We start from the raw sequence: 24,191 nt of genomic DNA on the forward strand, positions 1-24,191 counted from the left end.
GTTAGATCAGAGACTTTCCTAGTCTTATTTAAATACTATATTGCTGCTTTATGGTGTATTAACTACAAAAAGAAAAAAACATATACAGTATTTGAAGCCTGGGAACGAGAAATACTCATGCTTCCCCTCACAGCTCCTTAAGGTTGTTACGTTCCTCACGGGAAGAGCAAATGAAAATGTGTATTAAACATGTGAAATTCATATAATCAATTTGATACTGGGAACATATGTAGTGTCATGTGCACCATCAGGCTCAGATCGAAAATCATCATTTTGCAATGGGTTGCAGGATATCCAGCAGTTACAAAGGATTCCCAGTAGCCCCGCGTTCATGTTGAAAATGGTAAGAGTAGCATGGGAAGAAAGAAATATCACATCCCCTGCTCTGGATACTGATAAGTAATCCCTGTCATGTGACTTCTGTCCATGGCTCAGAAATACACTTTTAAAGAACAAATTTTGTTGATTTTTTGTAACACCAGATTGCACCAAATGGCGAGTTTTCAGGTTAATTGTGTTTTTTAAAAGAGTTCTCAAGAACGATATCCTAGTCCCCTACAGAGACTTCATCCCTTCTCTCTCTGCAAGTAGCAAAAACATTCTCTTCCCTTCCCTTTTCACAGCAAACATGTTAATGAGATAAGAGGAAGAAGAGGTCAAATCTATTCTCATAACAAAGAAATGCCAAGGTGTGCTTCACATAGAAGTACTTTGCCTGGTAAAAAGCCCTCTAGGTTCCTGCCAGAAGTTCCATTTTTCCCCTACACACAGATTTTAACAAACTATTGTCATTCTTTTTTAATATTAAAGGTTAGTAACTTTTGAGGCTGCTCCAGAAAATTCGTTAGAAGCCTGCCACACTGTTTGCATCCGGGAGCCATTACTATGCTACAGTGTCCATCAGGAAACATCTCCAATATTGTACAAAACATTTATCATGGGGGAAGAGGAAGAGAGAAGACATAGAACAATACTGAGGAATGGGTGCAACAGTCAGTTCCAAGAGGGAGAAGACAAGTTTAATATTGGGATGCCTGCTTTAAAATGAAAACTATGTCCTTCAGAGTTTGTAACTCTTAGATGCACATTTTGTCTTCCCCTTTACTCCACTAACTATTCCTTCCTATGGCAGGACATCCTGAAGGCTCTCCATCTGCTCAGTCTTTGGGTGAAGAATAATGCTTCATACTCTAAAGCCTAAAAAGGCTAAACAGAAAGCTTTCTGGCCAAATAAAGAGTAGCACTTGAGAGGGAGTCCTGTACAGCCTCTGTCTGGAAAAGCAGATATTGAAATTCAAGATCTTTTTAGGGGGGAAAAGAAGACCAAGTATGTGGCATTGGAAAGTGATCCTCTGCACTCCAATAAACTTATGGAATTTTAGGGAGGGTGGGGAATTGTCAGACCATTCCTCACTTTTCAAAGACATTTACAGACTTCACCTCATATTTTTATGAGTTGTAAAGTGGAATGACTGCTCCTAATAAGAATAAAATAATTGAAAAGGCTATTAGGTCTGTCTACAATAAGAATTGCCAATACAGCAGTTAACTGTGTGAATATGCAAAACAAGAAGCTTACTGTGCACTAGACCAGTGGTTTTCAAACTGCAGGTCGTGACCCAGTACTGGGTCATGGAATTTAAGGCACTGGGTTGCAGCGGCTCTGGTCAGCATTGCCAACTAGGCTGTTAAAAGTCCCATCAGTGGTGCTGCCTGGCTAAGGCAGGCTAGTCCCTACCTCTTCCGACACCGCGCTGTGCCCCGGAAGCGGCCAGCAGCAGGTCTGGCTCCTAGGCTGGGGGGCCACGGGGCTCCACGCACTGCCCCTGCCCCGAGCACCAGCTCTGCACTCCCATTGGCCAGAAACCAAGCCAATGGGAGCCGGGGGGAGGGAGGAGAGAGCGGTGCCTTTGGGTGAGAGCCGCGCAGAGCTGCTTGCAACCCTCCACTTAGGAGCTGGACCTTCTGCTGGCTGCTTCCAGGACACAGCACGGTCCATGTTGCCAGGACAGGCAGGAAGCCTGCCTTAGCACCCCCGCTGCACCACTGACCGGAAGCCACCCGAGGTAATCCTGTGCCCCAATCCCCTGCCCAAGCCCTAAGCCCCTTCCCTGCACCCCAAACCCCTCATTCCCAGTCCCGCCCCAGAGCCTGCACCCAGAGCCCTATCCCCTCCTGTACCCCCACTCCCTGCCCCAGCCCTGAGCCCCCGCAACCCAGAGCCCCCTCCTGCACCCCAACCCTTCATACCCAGCCCAGAGCCTGCGCCCCCAGCCCAGACCTCCTCCTGCACCCCAACCCCTTGCCCCAGCCCAGAGCCCCCCCCCCGACACCCGGAACCCCTCATTCCCAGTCCCATCCCGCAGCCCTCACCACAACCCTCTGCCCCAGACCTGAGCCCCTCCCACACTCCAAACCCTCATCCGCAGCTCTGTTGGGTCACGGGCATCAACAATTTTCTTCAACTGGGTCATTCATCAGAAAAAAAGTTTGAAAACCACTGCACGAGACTTCCAGTATCAGTGAGAGTGCACTGATATAGGGCAGTTTGTCCTAAAGAACTGAATGGTGTTTGCATTCTGCAGACAGAGAGAGCGCGAGCTTGGGACTTTCAAGACAAATATTTTTTAAACATTATTTTAATTGACTACATTTAGTACAGATTATGTTTATTCTTGATACTATTTTACTAAAATAAAAATATTTGTGCAGTCTTATCCCTCGCAGCCACTCAAATTATAATTTAAAGGGTAAGTGCACAGCAAAACACAAACACAAAAATAGCAGTTCCTTTTGCTCATTGGCTATATTATTTTTTTCCTCCAGAGACAATATAAAAGGACAGAGTTCACCTGAATTGTGAGTAATGCACAGTCAACACACAACACTACTAAATGAAAAAACAGAAACAGCTTCTCCACAAAAGGAAAAAAGAGCAATAACTGAAAAACCAAAGGCTTCCAGAAGGAGAAAAAGCAAGGAGAATTGTAACTGCACACCCTCTGTAGCGGGGGAGAGACAGATTACTTAGACATATAACTGTGATAGTGTGGGCATTTTCTAAGTAGATCTGTGTATTCTCTTGCACAGAATAAAAATCTCAGGAGATAAGCACTTCAGACTGCGTAAAAGACTTGGACGCTTTCCCAGAATTCAGACGGTCATTAGCAGAGAATCTAAAAAACTAAAAAGGGTGGCAGAATGGACCAGCTTCCACTCAGTGCTCCATGACTGTTTGCCTGGCCCAAAATAAAATGATGCACTTTTCTACATCAACGCAGCGACAAAGAAAAGTGTGCATGTGTCTGTTAAAAGCGGCAATATATCAGACTTCAATCACCTGCTCACTTCCACACTATTTCCTGGCTTATATGTTTGGTCTCAAACAAGATATTTGTAGGAGTACAGCCTGAGCATACCGAAGACTTCGTCTTTCTCAAGCAGCTTGGCTCCAGCTTTAACCAATCATTGTCTGATAAAAGGAGCAACTACAATTACCCAAATACTCACGTTTACCAATACAATTGCTTAACAAAGGTCTGTTGTAAATTAATTAATGTTTTCTAAAAATTAATGTTTTCTAAAAAGCAATTACACTGTAATGTTTTATGACCTCTTAAGGAAGCACAGCCATGAAAGAGGCCTAAAAAGATATGCACAAATATCGAAGGTGGAAGTGATGGCACCAACTTCAAAGCCAGTCCAACAGATATCTCAACAAGTACAATCTCCCACACACACACCCAAAACATGTGCAGGGAAAAGATGACAAAAAGTAATACACTGACCTGCTCTTCCCTGACTTGTCTGCACAGCACAGAGCCAATCTCTCAGCAAGGCGAAGACAAAAGGCTTTAAGCATTCAAATAAGCAGAACCACACTGCATTTTATAAACATCAAGACATTTAAACCCATTTCACAGATCCACCTTCTCTGCATACCTTATTTATCCCAAGTAAGGTGTTGCTAACAACGAATCTCATCCTGCAAGTTATTGAGACCACTTATGTCAGTACAGACTTATATCAGTAAAACTATGTTGGATTTTCCACATCCCTGAGCGATGGCGTTATACCAACCTAACCCCTGGTGTAGACAGCGCTATGTTAAGGGGAGGGCTTCTCCGGTTGACACAGCTACTGCTTCTCAGGGAAGTAGAGTACGTATGCCAATGGGAGAAGCCCTCCCCCTCCCATCAGTGTTCATAGCATCTTCACTAATGCTACAGTGGTGCAGCACTGCAAGTGTAGACAAGCCCTTGGTGAAGTCAATTAAGAGATGAAGGCTCTAAGCCTCTCATCATTATTGGGTCCCTTGTTACCAACCTGCAGGTTTGAGGTATTTTTACATAGGCCTACTAGAGTCAGTTTCAGAGACTTGTCAGGGCAAAAAGGGAAGTGGGGGAGGGAGGCAAACACAAAACAAAAAACTTTTCTCCTCTGCAGTTGCTGTTTAAATGTTATCAAGGTAGAAACTAGCTTTAATCCTCATAAAAGAGCAGATCATTTTACACTTTATAAAATTAAGCTATTCCAGATATAGTATTGGTTCAAACTAAACCATTCTCCACAATCCTGGTCATGAGCAGTGCCTTACTCAGCTGAGTCTTGTCCTATTTTTTGTCTTCTCCCTTTCAAGAGAAGGGCTGATATTAATAGTTCTGACCTTGATAAAAATAATAATAAAAAAAATACATAGACAAATTGGTCAGTATTTTTCCTGAAATATACTGGGCAAAACAAAACAAAAATTGTTTCACTCCAACATATTGAAATTTTTGATTTTACAATTAAATAATAATGTTCAATGCAATACAAAATGAAAATATTTTGGTTTTCTCCAACGTTTGCTTCCCTGGTCCGATGGGAGGAAAAAAGGGGAAGAGAGAGATGGTGGGGAATAAGGGAAGAGATACCAAAAAAGAAAACTAAACAGCTTTTTTTCCCCATTAATTTGTTTGAAACCTTTAAAAAACTCAAAGGAAATGAACATTTTTTCCACAAGTTTTAATTTCCTTCCATAAATAAATAAATAAATAAATAAATAAATATTTGGTCAAAATATTTTCTTATGGGTCTGAAGCAGGATTAATGTGTTTGACTTCCATTGTGCTTTGAAAGTAGTAAAAGAGTACACGGTTAGATCTAGTTAATGCAAATCACTTGACAGTCAATTTTTATGCAGATTAACAAATAAAGAGGACAAAACAAATTACACTGGTGGCACACTAACACCTTTGGATACAAATCTAAATTAATCAGTTGTGACTGTAGTAACTTCTACATCAGCCTATTAGCAACTAATGTACTGTACCAATTAATCCAATACTCTCTTACAGGGCTTGAAAAAAATGTAACCAACACCAGCTACCAATGAAGATTAAGCCTATTGGCCATAGTGAAAGATACTTCTGCTCTATATCCTTACAGAGCAACAGCAGAATGAAACTGAACTGAGACTTTTGTCGGTTTAATTGTTGAATTCACAGAATTCTAAAAAAAACAGCAGTAAACATTGAGACCACTTAGGTCAGTAGTCTCTACAGTAGGGTAGGTGGCAGAGTTATCCATCTTCACCCTTGGGAAGACAGCACTGTTTTTCAAGCCTTACTTTATCATTTTATAACTTGACTAAGGCACAAATCTATGAATGCAATAATAATTACAGACAGATGGCTTCAGATGTTAACATTTTGTTATGTGAAACTACAATGATGTAATATGCAGTCCTTTCAACACGTATGCAACATATTTTCTCCACCCATCTCCCGCTACCTCCCGTCCCCCCAAAAAACCCACCACCACCTGCAGGGTTTTAAAGGTAAATCAAAGACTTTAGTACTAAATGTTTATTAGCAAATACATTACTGAAATAGAAATTTTGAAATACTTTTGAATAACTATAGTATCCAAGTCAGGCAAAGAGTGCAAGATGTAGTTTCTGATTTGGCAGGACTTTTTTTTTTTTTTTTTTTTTTAAACAAAGTGTTACTAAGTTTAAGTGAAGTTGAAGCCACTCTTTCATTGTTCCCTAAATGAAAAACCAAAATGGCTTCTAAAATCTTGCATCTAACATATATTTAAGGACTACAATTAGATTGCAATTTTGAAGCCACAGAAGAAAGACTTATAAAAGATAAATATAGAATAAAGCAATTTTTTTATATCATGAAGTAGCAAGTATAAGTTAGATTTAGGTTATTATGGTCCTGCTCAGCATATAACTAGTATTCTTGTCTTATATGTATATAATTTTTTCCAGTTTAGTTAATCTTAATGTCTAATCAATGAAATACAGGAAGAAGAGCAAAAATAAATTAATAATATTCATGGGACAAGTGACAATGCCACCTTATGGTTATCTGTAACATTACTGCGAAACATTAAGTGAAGAAGCTTGTCTAAGTGCATGTCTTGACTGCAGAGTTTACTGGAGTTACCTGCACCCAAGTTACTCTTCTCAAACTAGCCTAGTTTGAGTGAGAGCAGTCACACTGCAAAGTAACACAAGCTCCTGTGTCCACACTGGGGCTGTACTCACTCACTGCACAATTAAGTCAAAGCCTTAAAACAATTAATAGATCAGTTATAATTAACATTAACATTACATTTCCAAACTAAGAAAATACTCTTGAATGCACCAAAGCTTTGTACTTACCAGATTTCTGATGCTGTAATATCACCGTCCATCACTCATCTTCATCTCTCCCCCCATCTCCTAGTACACACTGTAGCATGGATCTCTGTTCCATCCTCATTATCCTTTATCTGTCTGCTGCTTTTGACATTGTTGATCATCTCCTTTGTTGACATCTTCACTGAGTTTTTTCTCTTGCCTCTCTCACTCTGCCTTCAGCATCTCTCTTGGTGGTTCCTCCTTTCTCACAGTATCTGGGGGCAACCCTTAGGCTCGGTCCTTGGCCTTTTCCCCTTTTCACTTTACAGTCTCTCTTTGGACAACGTTAATCACACACAGCTTCAACTATTGTCTCCACAACCCTCTGTCTGGTTTTAGATTGTGAGCTGCTTCGGGCAGAGACCACTCCTCCCTTTCTGTTTGGAAAGCATCCAGCACATCATCATCATCTAGTATGTGTGAGCACTACCAGAAATGATGACTGCAAGGAAATACAGCTATGTCTTGTCTTTTGTTTGCTTCACACAACTCAACATCCCATTACTGGGCCAATTGTGAGAAAGGACAACTTCTATTCCATTTTGTGATAGTGCTTTGATGTTGATAAGTGAGACAAGGCTAAAACTAAACACTCTACTAGAGCCCCCAATTTAAATTTGAAACCAACGATAGAGTATAAGCGCATTAAACATAGCCCCTATGAAGCTATTTTGAGCTGTAATTACAAAGAGAAAAAAAGTCTTTCCAGGTCTCCCATCAACTTTGTTTAAGAAAAACCACTAGGCTCTCTGTTGCACTTCTGGTAACTAGATACCATGCTATTTTCATGGAACATGTTATTTTATCATCTTATTCTTGAGCCACACACCTGTCTAGCTGTGGATTTATTATTTTCACAATTCAAAAGCTAGGTCTTCATATCCTAGTGACAATTAGAACTTTATGAGCTCAGCTCTAAGAGTGGGGAGCATATATTTATTTCTTCATTAAAAACAAATATGCTTTGAAGAATTTTTTTAACCAGTTGTGAGTTTTAAAGTTCAGAACTTGATATTACATTTGGAAACCACTTTGATGTTTCACTTCATACAACAATCAGCCTTTCAACACAGTATAAACAATCATGTTTCCCCATCTTGAGATAAGACTTGTATCATGTGAGCTTGTAACTGCATCAAAAGCAGCTGCCAACTTAGGCAGAATATATCAACCCTACACTTAACACAAAACACCAGCCACCAAATTCCTCTGGTATTCCTACTGTAAAATACTGCATCATTCAATGGACTAGACAGATGTGTGCTGAAAACAGAAAAAGCTACTAAAAAGATGCTAACAAAGGCATTTCATAATCTTCATTCCACTAGAACACTTTATATCATAGTTAGCCCTCTAATGTTTATTTTAAGACATGGCATGCTGCTTTCTATGCTTGTGAGCAGCAATGGAACAACAACATCAGAGACACCTGACCAACTAAAACTCCTCTTCCAATCATTTAATTAAAGCTCTTAGATAAACCTGTCATTATAGTTGTAGAAGTGGCAGAACAATTTGCAAGATGGCACACGGAAAGATGATGTAAGTGCTTTCCTAGAACTCAACTCAATAGATGCTGCAGTGTTGAACAGGAGAATTTTGTGCTTACTTTTTGCAATTAAGTCATGCAGTAATAGCAGTTAAGAATAAACCAAATGTTTTCCCGTGGGAACAAGCCAGCAAAAAGCACTGCCAATAGATTTCACTGCTATTGAACATTATTATAAACAGCTCACAAATTCACCCATTGATTTTGGAGAAAGCTATCCAGGAAGTATTGTGACAAAACACAGGACTAATATCTTATGATTCTTATGTGTTTTTGGAAGGAAAGTATTCACAGGCAGTATTGTATTACCAGATCTGCTGTGTGGTCAATTGGATCTCTTACAGCTTGGCTGTAATGGAGTTTCCAAACAGTAACAGTTTCATAGTCAAGCTCTTTCTAGCCCACATTTTTGAGAGGCTGAGAATCAATAACTCTGTCTCTCAGTATTTATAATATGTCCATCATTTCGTCTATGTTGCTATTAATGCACATTTTATCATGGCTTATTGGTTTATTAAGCTCTAGGGAAATTCCTTGTAGGGTATGCTGCATTAGCAGCTACCTGGGTCATGTCACATCTAATTACTACCTACATACAAGTATTGTTTTCCCCAAATATTTAACCATTTGTCCAGATGATCTCTTGCACCTTGTGACCAAGCTCAAGAGTGTGCTAGCCCAGTCTGGGAGCCAGTTTGCCTGGATTTAAAACGCTATTGAACCACCATCATATTAAATAAAAAAATAACTTTAAATATATTAGCTGTCTGAATTTAAGTCACAAGAGCCAGAGAATTCAGAATTAAGACAAATAAGTCCAGGCTGAGGTCCTAGACCCATATCTAACTCATGCCACCACCGCAAAATCAAAATGCACAATGCCATGAACTAGCATGGGAGCATTCATACTGTGTTTTTACCTTTGATAACATTCTTTACTGAGATTGGTCTGTAGAACAATGCTGTAGTTACAGCCATATAAAACTATGGGTACTGTAAAAATGAACTATTTTTCTACTTTCTTTACTTCTTTATATTTGAATTAGGACCTGAACATTAGGTAGTTTTAACTCCCACAGACCTTTATTTATTTATTTTTAATGGTAAAATACCTCTTTCATAATAACGGATGAAAGAACATTCAGCCAATCAGATCACACGATTGGCTGAACATCCTAATACTGTTTTTCAAATTTTATAAAAACAAATTTCCCAGGCTGAGAACATGTCAGACAAGTTAAAGCCCAGAGCAAATCTTTACAGCAGAGATACAGAATCTCTAAAGAAGGTGTTTATAACAGAATTGCAGATAAACCTGACATGTAGCAACACAAACTGGGCTCAGACTGAAATCAGAAGTGGATAGTGATTTTGCTCCCACACCTTAATGAGCATATCAGAAGTTCTCCATCCTGCATCTCGAAAACAGAGGCCTTGAGGAAGGAGCAGACAGTGGAGAGAAACAGCACATTGCATCATGACACTTGTGGAGCCTCTGTCAGGCACCAACATGAGATAAACACAACGTAAAGAGCAAAAAAAGGAATTTAAGAAGGGCAAGGCCATTAAATAGAACCTGAGTTTAAATGAGGACAGCAGAATAATGTAGTGACGAAATACTGTATTTAACTCAGACTGTTGTCCTTCGAGCACTTACTGGTGCTTTAAGAGCTGGCTAGATATATGGTACTAGCCCTTCATGGTTCTGGCTACTAAACTGCACTGAAAGACAGCTAAAAATACATTAATTCAACAAAGCTTTCATAATGTTACTTTTCCATGTAAGCAATTGCTGTACATGCAAATGCAATCATGAATGGGTGGAATGCCAATGATAAATGGGAAGAATAGGTTACAGCTGAGAAACCTTTCATTTTAAAAAAAGGCCTTATGTTCTGCTTCACAAATCATGTGGCAAAAGGATAAATTCTGTGCAGTACAATACATGGGGCCCTGATTACTTGCAGTGTAAGATTATTTGTACTGATAACGCCCCCTACGACTGAACTCCTGGAATATTTCCAATGCCAATAACTGTGTATAGGGATCGGAGGCTGTAGTGCTGCAAGTGTGGAACTCTCCTCCTTTTGTGCTGTGTGTACACATCACCTAGCAGAATAGGGTCCTGGCCCATGACTCGGCTCATAGGCACTATAGTAACACAAATAATAAATGATAAGAACTTCCCTTTTAAAGTCAGTCATTGTAGCAAGAGGGCTGTAGTCCCCTTTCCTTCTTTTTTTCAGTCTGTCTTTCTTAAGGTAGCAAAGAGACTTCAATCACAAACTCCCTCCCAGTCTCCAGAGTGACCCTTATTGGGCCCCTCATGTCATCCTGCCATTTTGTTCTCAAGGGCTGACACAATGTCCTATTGGCCACTTTGAAACAAGGATCCTGTTACAGAATATACCTTGGTCTTCACACCCTACACACTATTGTAATGATGTCTGCACAAGGTATGCCTTGTGAAGTATCATTTAAATACTCAACTTGCTGAGCAATAATGTGATGGCAAAATGCACATAGCAACATTATATGTAAAGTTATGAATATAAGGTGAAATCATGACTGAAGTATGTTCCCCCCACATTTATTTGGGTATGGCTAAACTAGTTCCTCAGAGATAAAGGGCAAACCGATGCCTCAGCCAGGTGTCAACAAGGCTGATGCACCATTACCTGCTAAATGGCCATTCTTTGGCAAGGAAGTGGGCAGGGACAAAAATCTACATCTTAGCAAAGAAAAACAGTAGAGAGTTTCCTTTCTTCATCAGACTGCCTGTCACTTTGCTGCCAGCTGAAAATAATTCTCAAAAGGGGGAACAAGACCATAAAAAAAAAGGGGCAGATACCCTAAGACACCCTCCTCTCTCCCTGTCTGCATCTGGCAATACACCTAAGATGATACAGGACCCGGGGGGAGGGTACGGTAGTCCTGACCTGTAAGACTGGTCAGTAATCTGCTGGAGCATGTGGTGAAAAAAACTTTCTTTGAATCTAATATAGTTTGTTAAGTTAGGCACTAGTAAATGTTTTAACTTTATTTTTCTTGTAATCATTTCTGACTTTGATGCCTCATTACTTGTACTCACTTAAAATCTCTCTCTCTCTCTGTAGTTAATAAACTTGTTTTACTGTTTTATCTAATCCAGTGCATTCAGGCTGAAGTGTGTGGGTTTAAAATAATAAACTGGCATATTATTCCCTTAAATGAATAATGGACTTAATGTGTACTGTCCTGGGCAGTAGAGCACATAAATTTCCAGAAGATCCAGGACTGGGGGGGCGGGTGTTGGGGTCACTGTGCAGTATAACCAAGGTTGGTGAGAGCCAATGTGTAGCTGGCTGCAGCATACACAGACATATCTGAGAGTGACTTATAAACTGGAGGCTCTTGTGAGCAGTCCAGGTTGGAAGCTATAGCACCAAGGCAATGTAAAGGGCACCCCAGGTTACAATGTAGGGGTGACACAGCCCACAACTAGTCTGGATTGTGATCCAGTATGTCACACCTCCCACACTCCAAAAATATAGAGTGCAATACCCCTTTTTAACCTTTATTTCAATTGAGGCACCCTCTGTGGCTGGTATATATCTAAGATGGACTCTGCCATTCCCCATACTTTTTCTTCCTGTTCCTAACTTACCAGCTCAATAAGGGAGCTGTTACAAGTTAACTCTGCTCCTGCTGCTAACCAGGGTTGCAATCAAATTAATCACCTGCTTCAGAAATGGTAAAAGTCAGCATTCACGTATTCTTATTTATGTGCACAAAAATTCAACGATGTAAAATCCCATTGTCATCAGTGGCCCAAGTAACATCTATTTCAAGTAAGTCTTGCATCAACACTTATACTAAGTCACTCTATAGTATTATACCACGCACAATCCCATTCACTGCAATCACTGTGCGTGCAGTTAATGACCCAATACAGGTCACGTAATACATACCATATTTTTACTCTTATATTGCACCGCAGAATACATAGGTTGCATGATCACGTCATGTTGAAATCATTAACACAGCCACTTACTATTAATTTACATAGAATTTGCCAGATATGCCACAGAAAGAATTTGAAGGTTGATGTTTGCAATTAGATGGGATTAGTTCAACAAGCAGAGAGCTTTCCATTTTCTTAACTTCTTTATACGTGAGTATATGAAAGTAATAAATAATCCCACCAAGTCTGTATGGGTTTTAGATAAATTCTGCTCTCTGATTAACATCATCCTTCAGAATGTAGTTAAACAGTATGAAAAATACTACTGTTTTCCTTGAAATGCTTTTCTAAAGTGGTGAGCTGTAGTCCAGTGCACGTGTTACAAAAAAAGGTAATAAGAGGACATGCGCTGTAATAAAGGTTACTACCTAACAACTTGGTATGAATATTGCAAAGATAGCTTAACATAACATAAAAAACTTAAAGCCCCCACTTTTTCCACTAAAAACAAAAAACTAAATCCTGAATTTTTTAACTCAATGCCTAATCCTGTTGCCATGTACGTCTATGGCCAATTTATCATTAACTTACATGGGAGCAGGATCTGGTCATCAGTTTTCACTAGCACTTTAGTAGAATCAATCCACCAAGGAGGTGGGCCGGGGGCATCCCAGGATTTTGCCTGATATTTGGAGTGACATGGCCACTAAAATACCCCAGTGAGGGTCATGACTTAAGAACCTAGATGGCAAGGGGAGAGTGTACACACACACAGAAATACAGTACACCTACAATTAGATCAATACAACGCCTTAATAAACAGGAGTAACCACAGTAGTTGTAGACAACAGAGAGTAATTATTAGTACTGTATTGAAACAAGCACTAAATAAAAAAAAATTTAGTCACGAAAATTCAGACAAAAATGAAAAAAAAAATCATTTTCATATAAAATTTCCACAGAAAATATTTGACTTTTTCCTTTTTTGGGACAAAGTGTCAAAAACTCTGAGTTTTTGAATGAAAACCAAGAATTTCTATTTGGAATTGCTGCCACAGTGCCTCATGCCCCCATTCTCCTGTATGGGCTGAGCTCCCTGGCCAGGCTACATCTCTCATGATGCACCACCATCTCCCTGCTTGCTGTTCCATCATGGGAGATGTAGTCCAGGTGGGGAATCTGACCCATAAAATAGAATGAGGGCATGAGTCACCCAAACCACAACTCTCATGCGGTACCACAGTGCTATTTCTGAATACAAATTTTTTGATTTACAGACAAAATTGTTTATTTTCATGTTTGTTTGTCTTTTTAAAAAAAAGCCAAAATTTTTTCTGGAAAGCAGAATTTTTTTTAAAAAGTTTCATTTGGTGAAAGCCTAATTTCCTGTTGGGAAAGAGTTTCAATGGAAAATTTTCAGCCAGCACTACTTAAAACTTAGTAACTAATGAGGAGGACCAAAAAACAAAACAAAAAAAACAAACAAACAAAAACCCACAGAAAAACATGATGGAAAAGCAGTTATTACACATGCTCTGTACCTCATATAAAAACATACATCCAATTGGTTTTAGAACATTTACTTTTATTGTTATACACCTTTTTGAAGAGGAATTATTTCATTTTAAGAAAGGCTAATGTGTTACCAAATGTCATTTTCAACAGTTACACAGAGTGGAATTTTCAAAGCTGTCTAGGAAACAGGGGAAAAGAGAGCAAGACCAGTCTTTGAAATCCTCAGACTTCCCCTCTCCCCAACTTTAAGTTAAAAATGGCCAAATTACTTTTTCAGAAAATTTTGATCAAACTACACCAAGCCTAACAATGTCTGTTAATAAAACCCCAATAAATATGAAACAGATAACATGCTAACACACCGTAAGTACATCAACCCTATTGTAAGTGCAACCTTGAAGCAAAGGGCAATGACCTTGATTTAAAAAACAAAAACAACCCCTCCCCCCCCACACACGGTAACTGTAAAATACTCCCACATGGGTGGGGATATTTTACACTTGCCATTTCTTCTGAACTAGACATGGAGGAACTCTTATTGCTTTTACTCTGACTGCAGCAAACTGTTTATATGCAGGCTCCCAGATTCCTCTCCTGCACACTATGTGAGGTTTGCTACAAAAAGCACATGACTGTTTAACTTATCCAAATACAAGGTTGTACAGGACACTCTTCAAAACCATCTGCTGCATTTTGTCAACCTTACAGAAAAGCAATTCTCGACTCTTCCCAGGGGGAATAAAAGAAAACACATGCGATGTCACTTGTCCCAAAGCAACTAAAACCTACCATGTGGTAGGAAATTTGTGTGTGCATCTATATGTATGTATGCCTCTTGACAACGTTGCACTAACTACAACAGCAACAGAACAGTGCTTTGCTGAATTTAGGCCTGAGTGAAGTACATGCTTAACTTGAAGCGTGTGTTTATAGTTCCATTCAAGTCAACTGGACTTAAGCAAGGGCTTATGCTCTTTGCTGAACTGGAGCCTTAAAGGAGGAAAATTATAGCTACATGGATATTGCTCTGCAAATGTTCTTATTTCAAATTTGCTGCACAAATTCTACCATTTTTACCCTCAAATAGAAATTGAGCATATAAAATGAGGGACAAATTCTGCCCTTACTTACACCCTATGCAATCCCACAGATGTCATTCCAGATTTACTTTTCTATATATGAAAGTAGAATTTAGTCCAGATTCTTGGATGTAAGGCAACGGGATTTGTCCACCTCAATTATACCTTTATGACACTTAAATTGCTTAGATTTGCTCCTAAGGATATTGCTACGAGTCTGTGCTGCATTACACATCTATTGCCTCACTTCAAATCTTCTTCTAATAGGTTTACCCAGAACTGTTAATCCATACCGGCGTTAATGGTTTTTGCACATTGTGACAAGATACTTTTCCAAGTAGTATCCGTTTCAACTTTCCTTTTCTCATACACACACACACACACACACAGAATATTGTGTGCATCTCTGTGTCTCTCTGCATCTGTGTGTGTGTCAAACTCCAGCCATCAGTGAGCATCTGCATCTCTTCCTACCTCTGGCTGCCCTGATACTGTTTATACAGAGACGTGTACAGCAGAAAAGAAGATTAGGAGGACAGGGTTCCCCTCTTCCCCATTAAGCAGTTATTAGTAGTTACTATTTACTTTGTTTTCACTAATTCAGATGCCCCTGTGGCCTACTCATTCCGTCTACAATAGGTGTACTCAGAGGGACACACCCAACACTCCTACTGATGGCTGGACACTTGGAGTCTTTTAGACTAGAAAACGAAGTCTAGAGGACATTTCTGAACCTTAACCATATGTTACCACCTGGCAAAATTATAGTGGAATACTGAAATCTATATGTCTAACCATAGAGATATACTGTACACTTCTGACGACTTATGAACTCTTCAGCACAACGCGTCTAGTTACTGTACTTCAACACTTAGATCTATTAAATCAAAGGTCTTCTGTAACTGAACAAGACGTGTCAGTGCATGTTTGGCGTACATGACTATCACCAGCCTGAAATTTCTAACAAATCCTATAGCACACGAGTGAGGCTCTGCAAGGGTTTGCTCAAACAGATCAGATTTCAGGAGAAGGGCCTACGTGCATTGATATGGTAGAAGGAAACAAAGTAAAGGGATAACATTTTAGTCACCCCATTTGCACACTATCCTTTCTCCGTGCCCTGTTCTTCTATCTACAATGTCACTGCACGTAAGCTAGGACACCTTTAATTTGATTTGCCGAGTGTAACAGCACAGGTTAGATGTTCCAGTAACTCAAACCACCTTAGGGACATTACACTCATCTCCTACCAGCAAGCAAAATATTTAGGACACAAGTTAGGAACTTCTACCTCATTTCTGGAATTCAGGTACTGACATGAGATAAGCCCCCAAAATACAATCCCATGAATATCAGACCCCAACTGTGATCATGCTCAGCTTATAGTAAGCCACTTGCAATAATTCTGCTATGTACAAAAAAAGACACCTAATGTACATGTTAAGACATTTTGATTGAAAAGTACTCTGTGAGCTTCTGAGATTGTTACAAATGCATGGGTGGGTAAAGATTTAATGCTAAAAGCACATCAACCTTGCTCTAAGGCCAGGGCCGGCTCTAGGATTTTTGCAGCCACAAGCAAAAAAATTTTTGGCTGCCCCTGCTTTTTTTCGTGCCCCCCCGCCCCTGGCTCCTCCCCAACTCCGCCCCTTCCCAACTCCTTCCCCAAATCCCCAGCCCGACCTCCTCCCCCGGGCATGCCGCATTGCCTCCCACACATTGCTTCCTGCGGCTCCCCACCACAACCTGCCACCCTAGCTCACCGCCGCTCCGCTTCTCCCCCTCCCTCTCAGGCGAGGGAGAGGCAGCGCGTTCAGGGGAGCAGGCAGAGCAGAGGTGAGCCAGGGGGAAGGGCCCTGCAGGAAGTAATGGGGGGGGGGTAGAGGAACTGCTCCCATCCCCAGCTCACCTCCGCCTCCCGCGAGCACGCTGCCGCTCCACTTCTCCTCCCTCCCTCCCAGGCTTGCCGTGCGGAACACCTGTTTCGCGCGCGACAAGCCGGGGCGGGGGGAGAAGCAGAGCAGCGGTGGCTCGCTCAGGGGAGTGGGCGGAGGCGAGCTGGGGCACATTTCTAGGGGCGGCAGGGCCGGCACCAGAACGCCGCCCCTAGAAATGTGCTGCCCCAAGCACCTGCCGGTTTTGCTGGTGGCTCTGTCTAAGGCAAGCAACATGCACCTAAACTCCACACCAGTCTGCCCAATGACAGTAACAAAAAAAGATACAAACAAGAGATACAAACATGAACCTCAAAAAGGTTTGCTCCATTAGTGATGTTGGCAGTCAGAGTCAATTTTCACCTATATACATAAAAAAAGCTCTCAGACCTTTTAGCATCTCCTTTCCCAGCATGGGTATGGAGAGAAAGTATGTGGATGGAGCGCACGGTCTCCTCTTGGCTAAAACAAGAGCAGTATGGACAGCAACTGATTTTTGTCCTGGGTTTTGTACTATGTTCATCACTACAGAGTTAAAAGGTCTCTCTTGACTTTCAGTTTTTTTAGCTGTAAGAAAGAAGTTTTATAGCATAATATCCACTGACTGCCAAAGGAATTATAAAGAGAATAAGCCACATTATTAAAAGTAAAACTAAAAATATCCAGTAAACTTCATGACTGCTTGTCAAAAAAGTCTAACCTTTCAGGGTAAAAAGAAAATCTAAAAATAGAATCCTCATTTGTTCTTATCATCAGGGGAGATGTTTTCTCCACTGAATGTTACTGAGAGGAAACTCCATGGGATTCTGTAGAAAGGGTCACAATGGCCAACTGACGTGAAATTCAGACTAATTGTGGACATTAAAGTATAAAGCCAGCATCAGATTCATAATGTAGACAATGCAGAGGAAGAAACCACAATTTGACTCTTGGGAAGGGCAAGAGAGGCCATGAAGGCCCTGTACCTGTAAGAGGAAAAGGGAGGGAGGGAACCAAGATCTAGAATGGAGAAGTGGGACAAGAAAGACTAAGACAGGACGTAGGGAATGAGGATTCGCGGGGGAAGAATATCTAAGACTGATGGAAAGAAATGGAAAACACCCACGTGCACACTTCACGAGGCCCTATGAAGTGGGTGAAAAGTGCAATGAGAAAACCTTCAAAATGTCAAGCAAGTTGTAACCAAATGCATGGCTGTCTGCATTAGTATGGAGAAAGTCTGAAACAATAGCTCGGAGATATGAACTGTCCCAGGCATTTCAATGTAGTGCTACATTGGATTCCAGTGAGGATACTTTAAATACCAACACTTAACTATTTCCCCAGTTATCAAAGCCTGGAAGAAAAGCAAGGAAGTCTAATGAAGAGCTACATCAGAATTTCCCAAAATGGGGGAATGCACAGGACTAGCTGGGAAGGCATAGAAAGATGTATAAATGAAGATCCGTAGGCCTCTAACACCACCTGATAGGTTTGCAGACATGATTGTGCTTTCCTGAAGAAGGGGCTCAACTTTCAAAAGTTTGAGAAACATTGCACAGGGAATGGAAGACCCACACAGACTAGATCATATAAAGTTACAAGACCTGATATTGCGGAGACTTACACACCTGAATAACTTCACATACTAATAGTCTCAATGGCTGAACCCAACTTTCTACAGTTCTTCCCATTTCATCTAGAAAACATATAACAGTGATACAAGGAGCTACAGTAGTCCAGGCCCTCCTCGATATTTATATAGTCTAGTCCCTCCACAGTTCTTTCTGTCTCTGTGTTACTGGTACCACAGACGATATGAGAAAGCACAGAAAAAAGTACCGTGATATCCCCTTCCATGGGCCACAATGTGGCACAAAGCAAGCTGCATTTTGAGTACCCTACCCTAACCATGAAAACATATTTTCTTCCCAGCTTAATTTCCCTTTTGATAAGATGACTGATTTAATTTGAAAAATTGAGATAATTAGTTTGACTATTAAATACTTTAATTTACTTAGAAATCCTGTAAAAGCTACTATGTTTGCATAACAACCCCTTGGAAGCTTAGTAGTGATTTCATTTGACTTTATATCAAAACTTTGTGTTCTTCCAGCATGCAGTGTTACAATGGTAGGCTGACGGAATTTGGAAAAAGTATTTATTCTAAAAGAAAAGCATTAAAGCTTTAGTTTTGGGAAGAAAAAAAAGCCATACATGTGAATAATGACATGGACATGGCATTCAAGTTGGGATCTACCACCTCCAAGAGTGCCCCTTTAATTGCTTCGTGTCATATAGTAGGACCATTAATTGCAATCTGTACTACATGAAAGGGAAAATGCTTCTTATTTATAGAGTACCAACAGCACAATAGACACTTGACAGACAGCTATGAAGACAAGATCCCTGCCCTGAAGAGACAGTGCTCAAACTCAGCGACAGCAATGTGATGCAACAAATAGGGTTTCATCTCACATTATTTCAATTTCAGTAGTTCCATTTAGATTTTTTTTAAGGTGGGAAAAGGAAAAAAAGGGAGACATAATAACCTGTTACGTTGTTTTTAAAGAACTCCACTGAAGACATTGCACTTTATAAAGATATAAAGAGGGGCCATTATGAGATTTTTAAACTTCTATCCCAGAAGTGGTTTCATTTAATTCCTCTTGTTATGCAACTTAATTCCTGTTGTTATGGTGGGCAGCCTATTAACTGCAGGACAAAAATTCAATAGTCCACTAATTATACAGATTAACTGATCTTTGCTTCCAATTCCTTTCTCCCTGCCCCCTTAGCAACTTAAACATGACCTAAAGATCCAACGTGAGTGCTGATTTCTTTAGACAGACAAAAGAAGCCTGCAAGCCAGTACAATATGTCTCTCTGCATGCAAAGCTGTAAGCTAAAAGTTTTCACTCTTTCTTTTGGGTGGGTGTGTACAGAGAGGTGTAAAACAAAGTTAAGATGGAGCATTTAAATTGATTACATTTAAATATGAGTACCACTGGTTAGTCTTATGCGGGGGTGGGGGGGAGAAAGAACTGCAAAATTACAGCCTGTGCATTTGAAAAGAGACATAGGAACAGCAACTTGTAGCTGCCCGCTAGCTATCAGGGGATTTACCATGCCTTTTTGACTACGCCTCAAACCCAAACCAAAGTAACATCCTCATATATACACAAAGAGCCTTATTATGACAGCTTCCCTTCCAGGGAAAAGAATCTTTCAGTAGTCACATGACCATTGAAATCTATGTTCGGTTAAACAAAAAAGGAGGACCAATGCAACTGATAATAAGCATAAGCTTTGTGAGTAGAAATATTTAGCTGAGTATTTCTGGGACTGCAGAGTCACGGATATAGCTGAATTCTATTTCAGGCTGCCCAATATCAAAGTCTCACTGTTTGTACTCTGTGACAACGTGTTGTTTCACTATCAAGCATCATTTCTGGATTAGACACTAGAAGTGCTACTAGGTGAAACATTTATTGCTGGTAAGAGCTTTAATGTTAGACACAAGGGCAAACACTGTCTAGCCTTACTCACGTGAATAGTCTTCAATGGGAAGACTCATATGAGCAGAGTTTTGCCTGGACATAGCTTGCAGACACAAGGCCTACAACTGCTAACAACACAGGAGAGGAAGATGAACAGTGGTAAGAAGGAGTAGTAAGAAAGTGAAAAGAAATAAAAACAAAAGCCAAAACTACACTACAAAATTAAGTTGATCTAAATTATATCAACATACAGCCAACGCAGTAATTAAACCACTTTTGCATGTCCACACTCTGCTCCTCGTGTCGATGGTGCACGCCCGCACCAGGAGTGCCTCCACTGATTTAATGGTCAGTGTGGGGCATTGTGGGATGGCTTTGGAAAAGCCACAACATTTGATATAAGCAATGCAGTATCTACATTCAGACTGCATCGACTTAACTACTTCGACCTAACTCTCGTGGAGCTAGAGTTATTAAGTTGGTGCAGTGGGTGAATTACATTGGTGGGAGCTATATTTTAGTGTAGACACCTACAGAGTTACGTCGATGTAAGCTGCCTTACGTCAACCTAACTCTGTAGTGGGTGTAGCCCAGGCTTAAAAGGGAACATTTAAAAAAAAAAAAAAAAAAAAAGGGGGGGGGGAGGGGGGATGGAAGCAGAGCTCCACTAAGAAAAGACACACAAAGAAACAATGGCTCATCAGTTTCCAAAGACAAGAAGAACCATCTCTTTGTTAGTCTCTAAGGTGCCACGAGTACTCCTTTTCTTTCTGCATCTCTAGAAAAGCCAACTCAGGCTTTGGGAAGCAGAAAGACTAATGAGGGAGGGCTGAATCCCCTGATTAAAGACAATCAAAAAAAGAGGAACAAAGTTTACTATGGAATGCTGGACCCCTATTTTGCATCTTTTGTGGGACACTGCATCTATTGAACATTTTTTAATTGAATCCTGGTACTGGTAGAGGTGGGTTGCTGCTGCTTCATTTTCAAACCTCCAAACTTGCAGTATTTTGAACTCATAAGACTAAGGTACACCTAGTTAATGAAATATCTATTTGATAATACGCCAGTACTGACCCTTTAGGAGAGTTTAAAAAAAAAATAAGAATCTGTTTCAGTTCTGAGTTTATCTTGTATTACTGAACAAGACATGTTACATTTCTCATATCCCTCTCTCCCCGTCAAAAGGCTGAAATGGTCCTTACCTCAATTCAACTCATGCTTGCCGGGCTCAAAACAAATAAAAGTACAGAGCCACACTACAACTAAAAGGAAAGCTGGAAACAGAAAACTGAGAGCATGATTACTCACTACCAGGAAATTGTGATTTTTATCTCAACACCCAGGCTCCATAACTTTGTTTTCACACTGAAGAATTTTGAGTTTATCTAAGTTTGTATAAGATTGTCCATTAGCCTGGTATCTGGTTGCCTGTCACAAAAAGTAAAACACAAAAGTATCCAAAAAAAAAATGTAAACTCCTAATCAAAATATTTGTTAAATTAAATTAATTATTAATCTAGTGTCAGTGTGCTCCCTCTCGGTAGCACTCTTACTTCTAAACCAGACCAGAGAGCTCAAGTCCCAGTTTTAACAAACATATCCAGCGTTATACTTGTTGAGCACTATTAGGGTCTGCGGCACTATTAAAACTTGTGTCCTTTCCCTACATGTATTGGATATTAAAGATTCCAAGACATTTCCCCAAGTGGAGTAAAGGAATGTTGGCCAGATCCTCTCTCAGTAAGCATTATTTCATATCCAGGCTGTGTGAATTGTTGCAGAGCACTTAATGATGCCACATTGCTATCCCAGCATCAGTATCTGAAGTGTCTGTAATGCACTTTGGGACATCTAAAGCATTGAAGTCAGTACACATAATCTATTTTTATTTCATTTCAATTCAATATACAGAAGAAAAATCTGCCATACTGCCATTTATAGAACATGCCTCCAGCACTAACACTAAAGAAAACAAGTTGTCAAGTCACACCTTAGTCTAACAGATCAGATTAAAAAGAGAACTGCAACACATTTAATACATTAACCGTTGAGATCCCATGTGCATACTGTTTCAAATTACTGATCATGGCTTATCTGTAACAGAATATTTGAAAACCTTTATTTCAGTATTTTATATCCATCTTAATCCAGAGGGGTAGAGGGTTTACTGGGAGGGAAGGGGTTGGGTTTGGAAGGGTGCAGAGGAGGTATCAGTGTTACCTCTAGAGAGGAGGATGGCTCATTACCACCTAAGGCGGAATAAGGAGACAGATGCTCCTGATCTCGGTGCCTGGAATATGTCACCCACTCTTGTCGGCTACCAGGCAATCCTGGAGCTGGGTTAACGCCTATTCAGATTTATTTGAGCATAAGCTTTTGTGAGCTACAGCTCACTTCATCGGATGCAGTCAGCTGTAGCTCACGAAAGCTCATGCTCAAATAAATTTGTTAGTCTCTAAAGTGCCACAAGTCCTCCTTTTCTTTTTGCGAATACAGACTAACACGGCTGCTATTCTGAAACCTATTCAGGTTTAGTGACTGTTCCACTGCATCCATGCAACAATTACTAACAGGGCAGGACCGGACAGCGGGGTCGGACCCTGGCCCTGACCAGGGCGATGCGGATCAGGCTGTGCATGCACTATCCCAGCCTTTACACGGAGGAGCTTATTCCACAGCTCCCCTACAGAGCATTTTCTAAATCAGGGGGGTCCCAGTGAGGACCAAGGGCAAATATTCCCTGTCCCCACAGGGGGAAGGAGCTCCGCTGGGGTGGAAAAGACATCGGCAACTTCTGCGGCTGCCTCACAGCCGGGCCCGGGACACGTGGAGGCCTGAAATGAGGCAGCCGGGTGGGATCAGTGCCTGGCGAGCGGCTGGCCGGAGGCGGGCGGCAGCCGGGAGCGGGGCGAGCCAGGGCACAGCCCGAGGATCTGGGCCAGCCCGGCTGCACACGCTGCCCGCCCGCCGGGGGGAGCGGCCGGGGCTGCCCCGGCCCGGGGACGTTGCACTCACTTGCAGATCGGGCCTGGCTTTGGCCGGGGGCCTCCCGAAGAAGGAGGTGCGGGCGGTGAAGAACTCCTCGGACTCCTCCTCCTCCAGGCTGCTGTAGCCGCTGCTCATGCTGCTAGCCCAGGGCAGCGTCAGCGGCCGCCGCTGCTGTGGCAGGGGCCCGCAGGCGGAGACCCCCTTCCCTGCCGCCGCATGGGGGCCCGCTGCTCTCCCTCCCGAGGCCTCCGGGACGCGGGCGCAACAGCTGAGGCGGCTGCCGCAGCCGGCACCCGCCTGCCCAGCCTCCCTGCAGCACAAGTTCACACGGGGCAGCGCAGCCCAAAGGGGAGCTCCGGCTACGGCGCCGCCCTCGCCCCTGCCTCCTCCCCCGGCAGCAGGGACTGGCCTGGCGGCCGGCAGCGCCCCCGCCTCGCAGGAGGGGCCGGGTGGTGCAATGCAAACAGCCCGGAACCCCCCCGGCGCCTCTTCCGGCTCACCTGGGGCTGGGATGGACTTTAGTCCCCGAACAGCAGGTGAGCTGGGCGGAGGCATCGTCTCCTGCAGAGCCTGCCCTGAGCAGTTCGTTTCTCTGCGACGAACTCCACATCCAGCGCCCGCGCAAGCCTTTGTTATGGACACCTGGCCGCCCGGGGTGAGAGTGGGAGCGGTAACGCGGAAGGAAGAAGCCAGCGTAGTGGGAGGGCCAGTTTGATGGCTCAAAACCCCACAACTTCAGAGCGTTGATTACTTACGCTGTGCCAATAAGCTGCCAGCCAGGCACTTGAGCAGGAAAAGCGAAGACAGAGACCCTGCCCCTGTCTAAGAGCTGCTCTGCTCTCAAACTAGCACCAGGGCAACAAAAACCATTTTAACTCCCACTTCTTGTTATTTCGGGCGAAGTCTGGGTGTACAGATACTCTTCTTGGGAAACAGAAGTGGCTTATGTTTCTGTCTCTCTAATAGCCAGGGACCAACAGGGTTATAACAAAACTGCAAACCCAAAGCCTCTGACTACCAGATGC

The 24,191-nt window shown here is 41.8% G+C and overlaps 1 protein-coding gene across 3 annotated transcripts in view; it reads right to left on the reverse strand.

The window, feature by feature from the left end:
• The window catches only part of RASSF3 (Ras association domain family member 3), a 172,932-nt gene that overhangs the window by 50,849 nt on the left and 97,892 nt on the right, over window positions 1-24,191 (reverse strand). The window contains exon 1 of one of the 3 annotated variants that reach the window (XM_073327886.1): window positions 23,194-23,393. The exons of the other annotated variants lie outside the window; for them this stretch is intronic. Coding sequence (XP_073183987.1) covers window positions 23,194-23,301 — 108 coding nt within the window. The 5' untranslated portion in view covers window positions 23,302-23,393. Of the gene's footprint in view, window positions 1-23,193; window positions 23,394-24,191 lie in introns of those variants that run through there. 3 annotated transcript variants of the gene reach the window in all.

The sequence above is a fragment of the Lepidochelys kempii genome, chromosome 1 (genome assembly GCF_965140265.1).
Source record: "Lepidochelys kempii isolate rLepKem1 chromosome 1, rLepKem1.hap2, whole genome shotgun sequence".
In the NCBI taxonomy this organism is placed as follows: Eukaryota; Metazoa; Chordata; order Testudines; family Cheloniidae; genus Lepidochelys; species Lepidochelys kempii.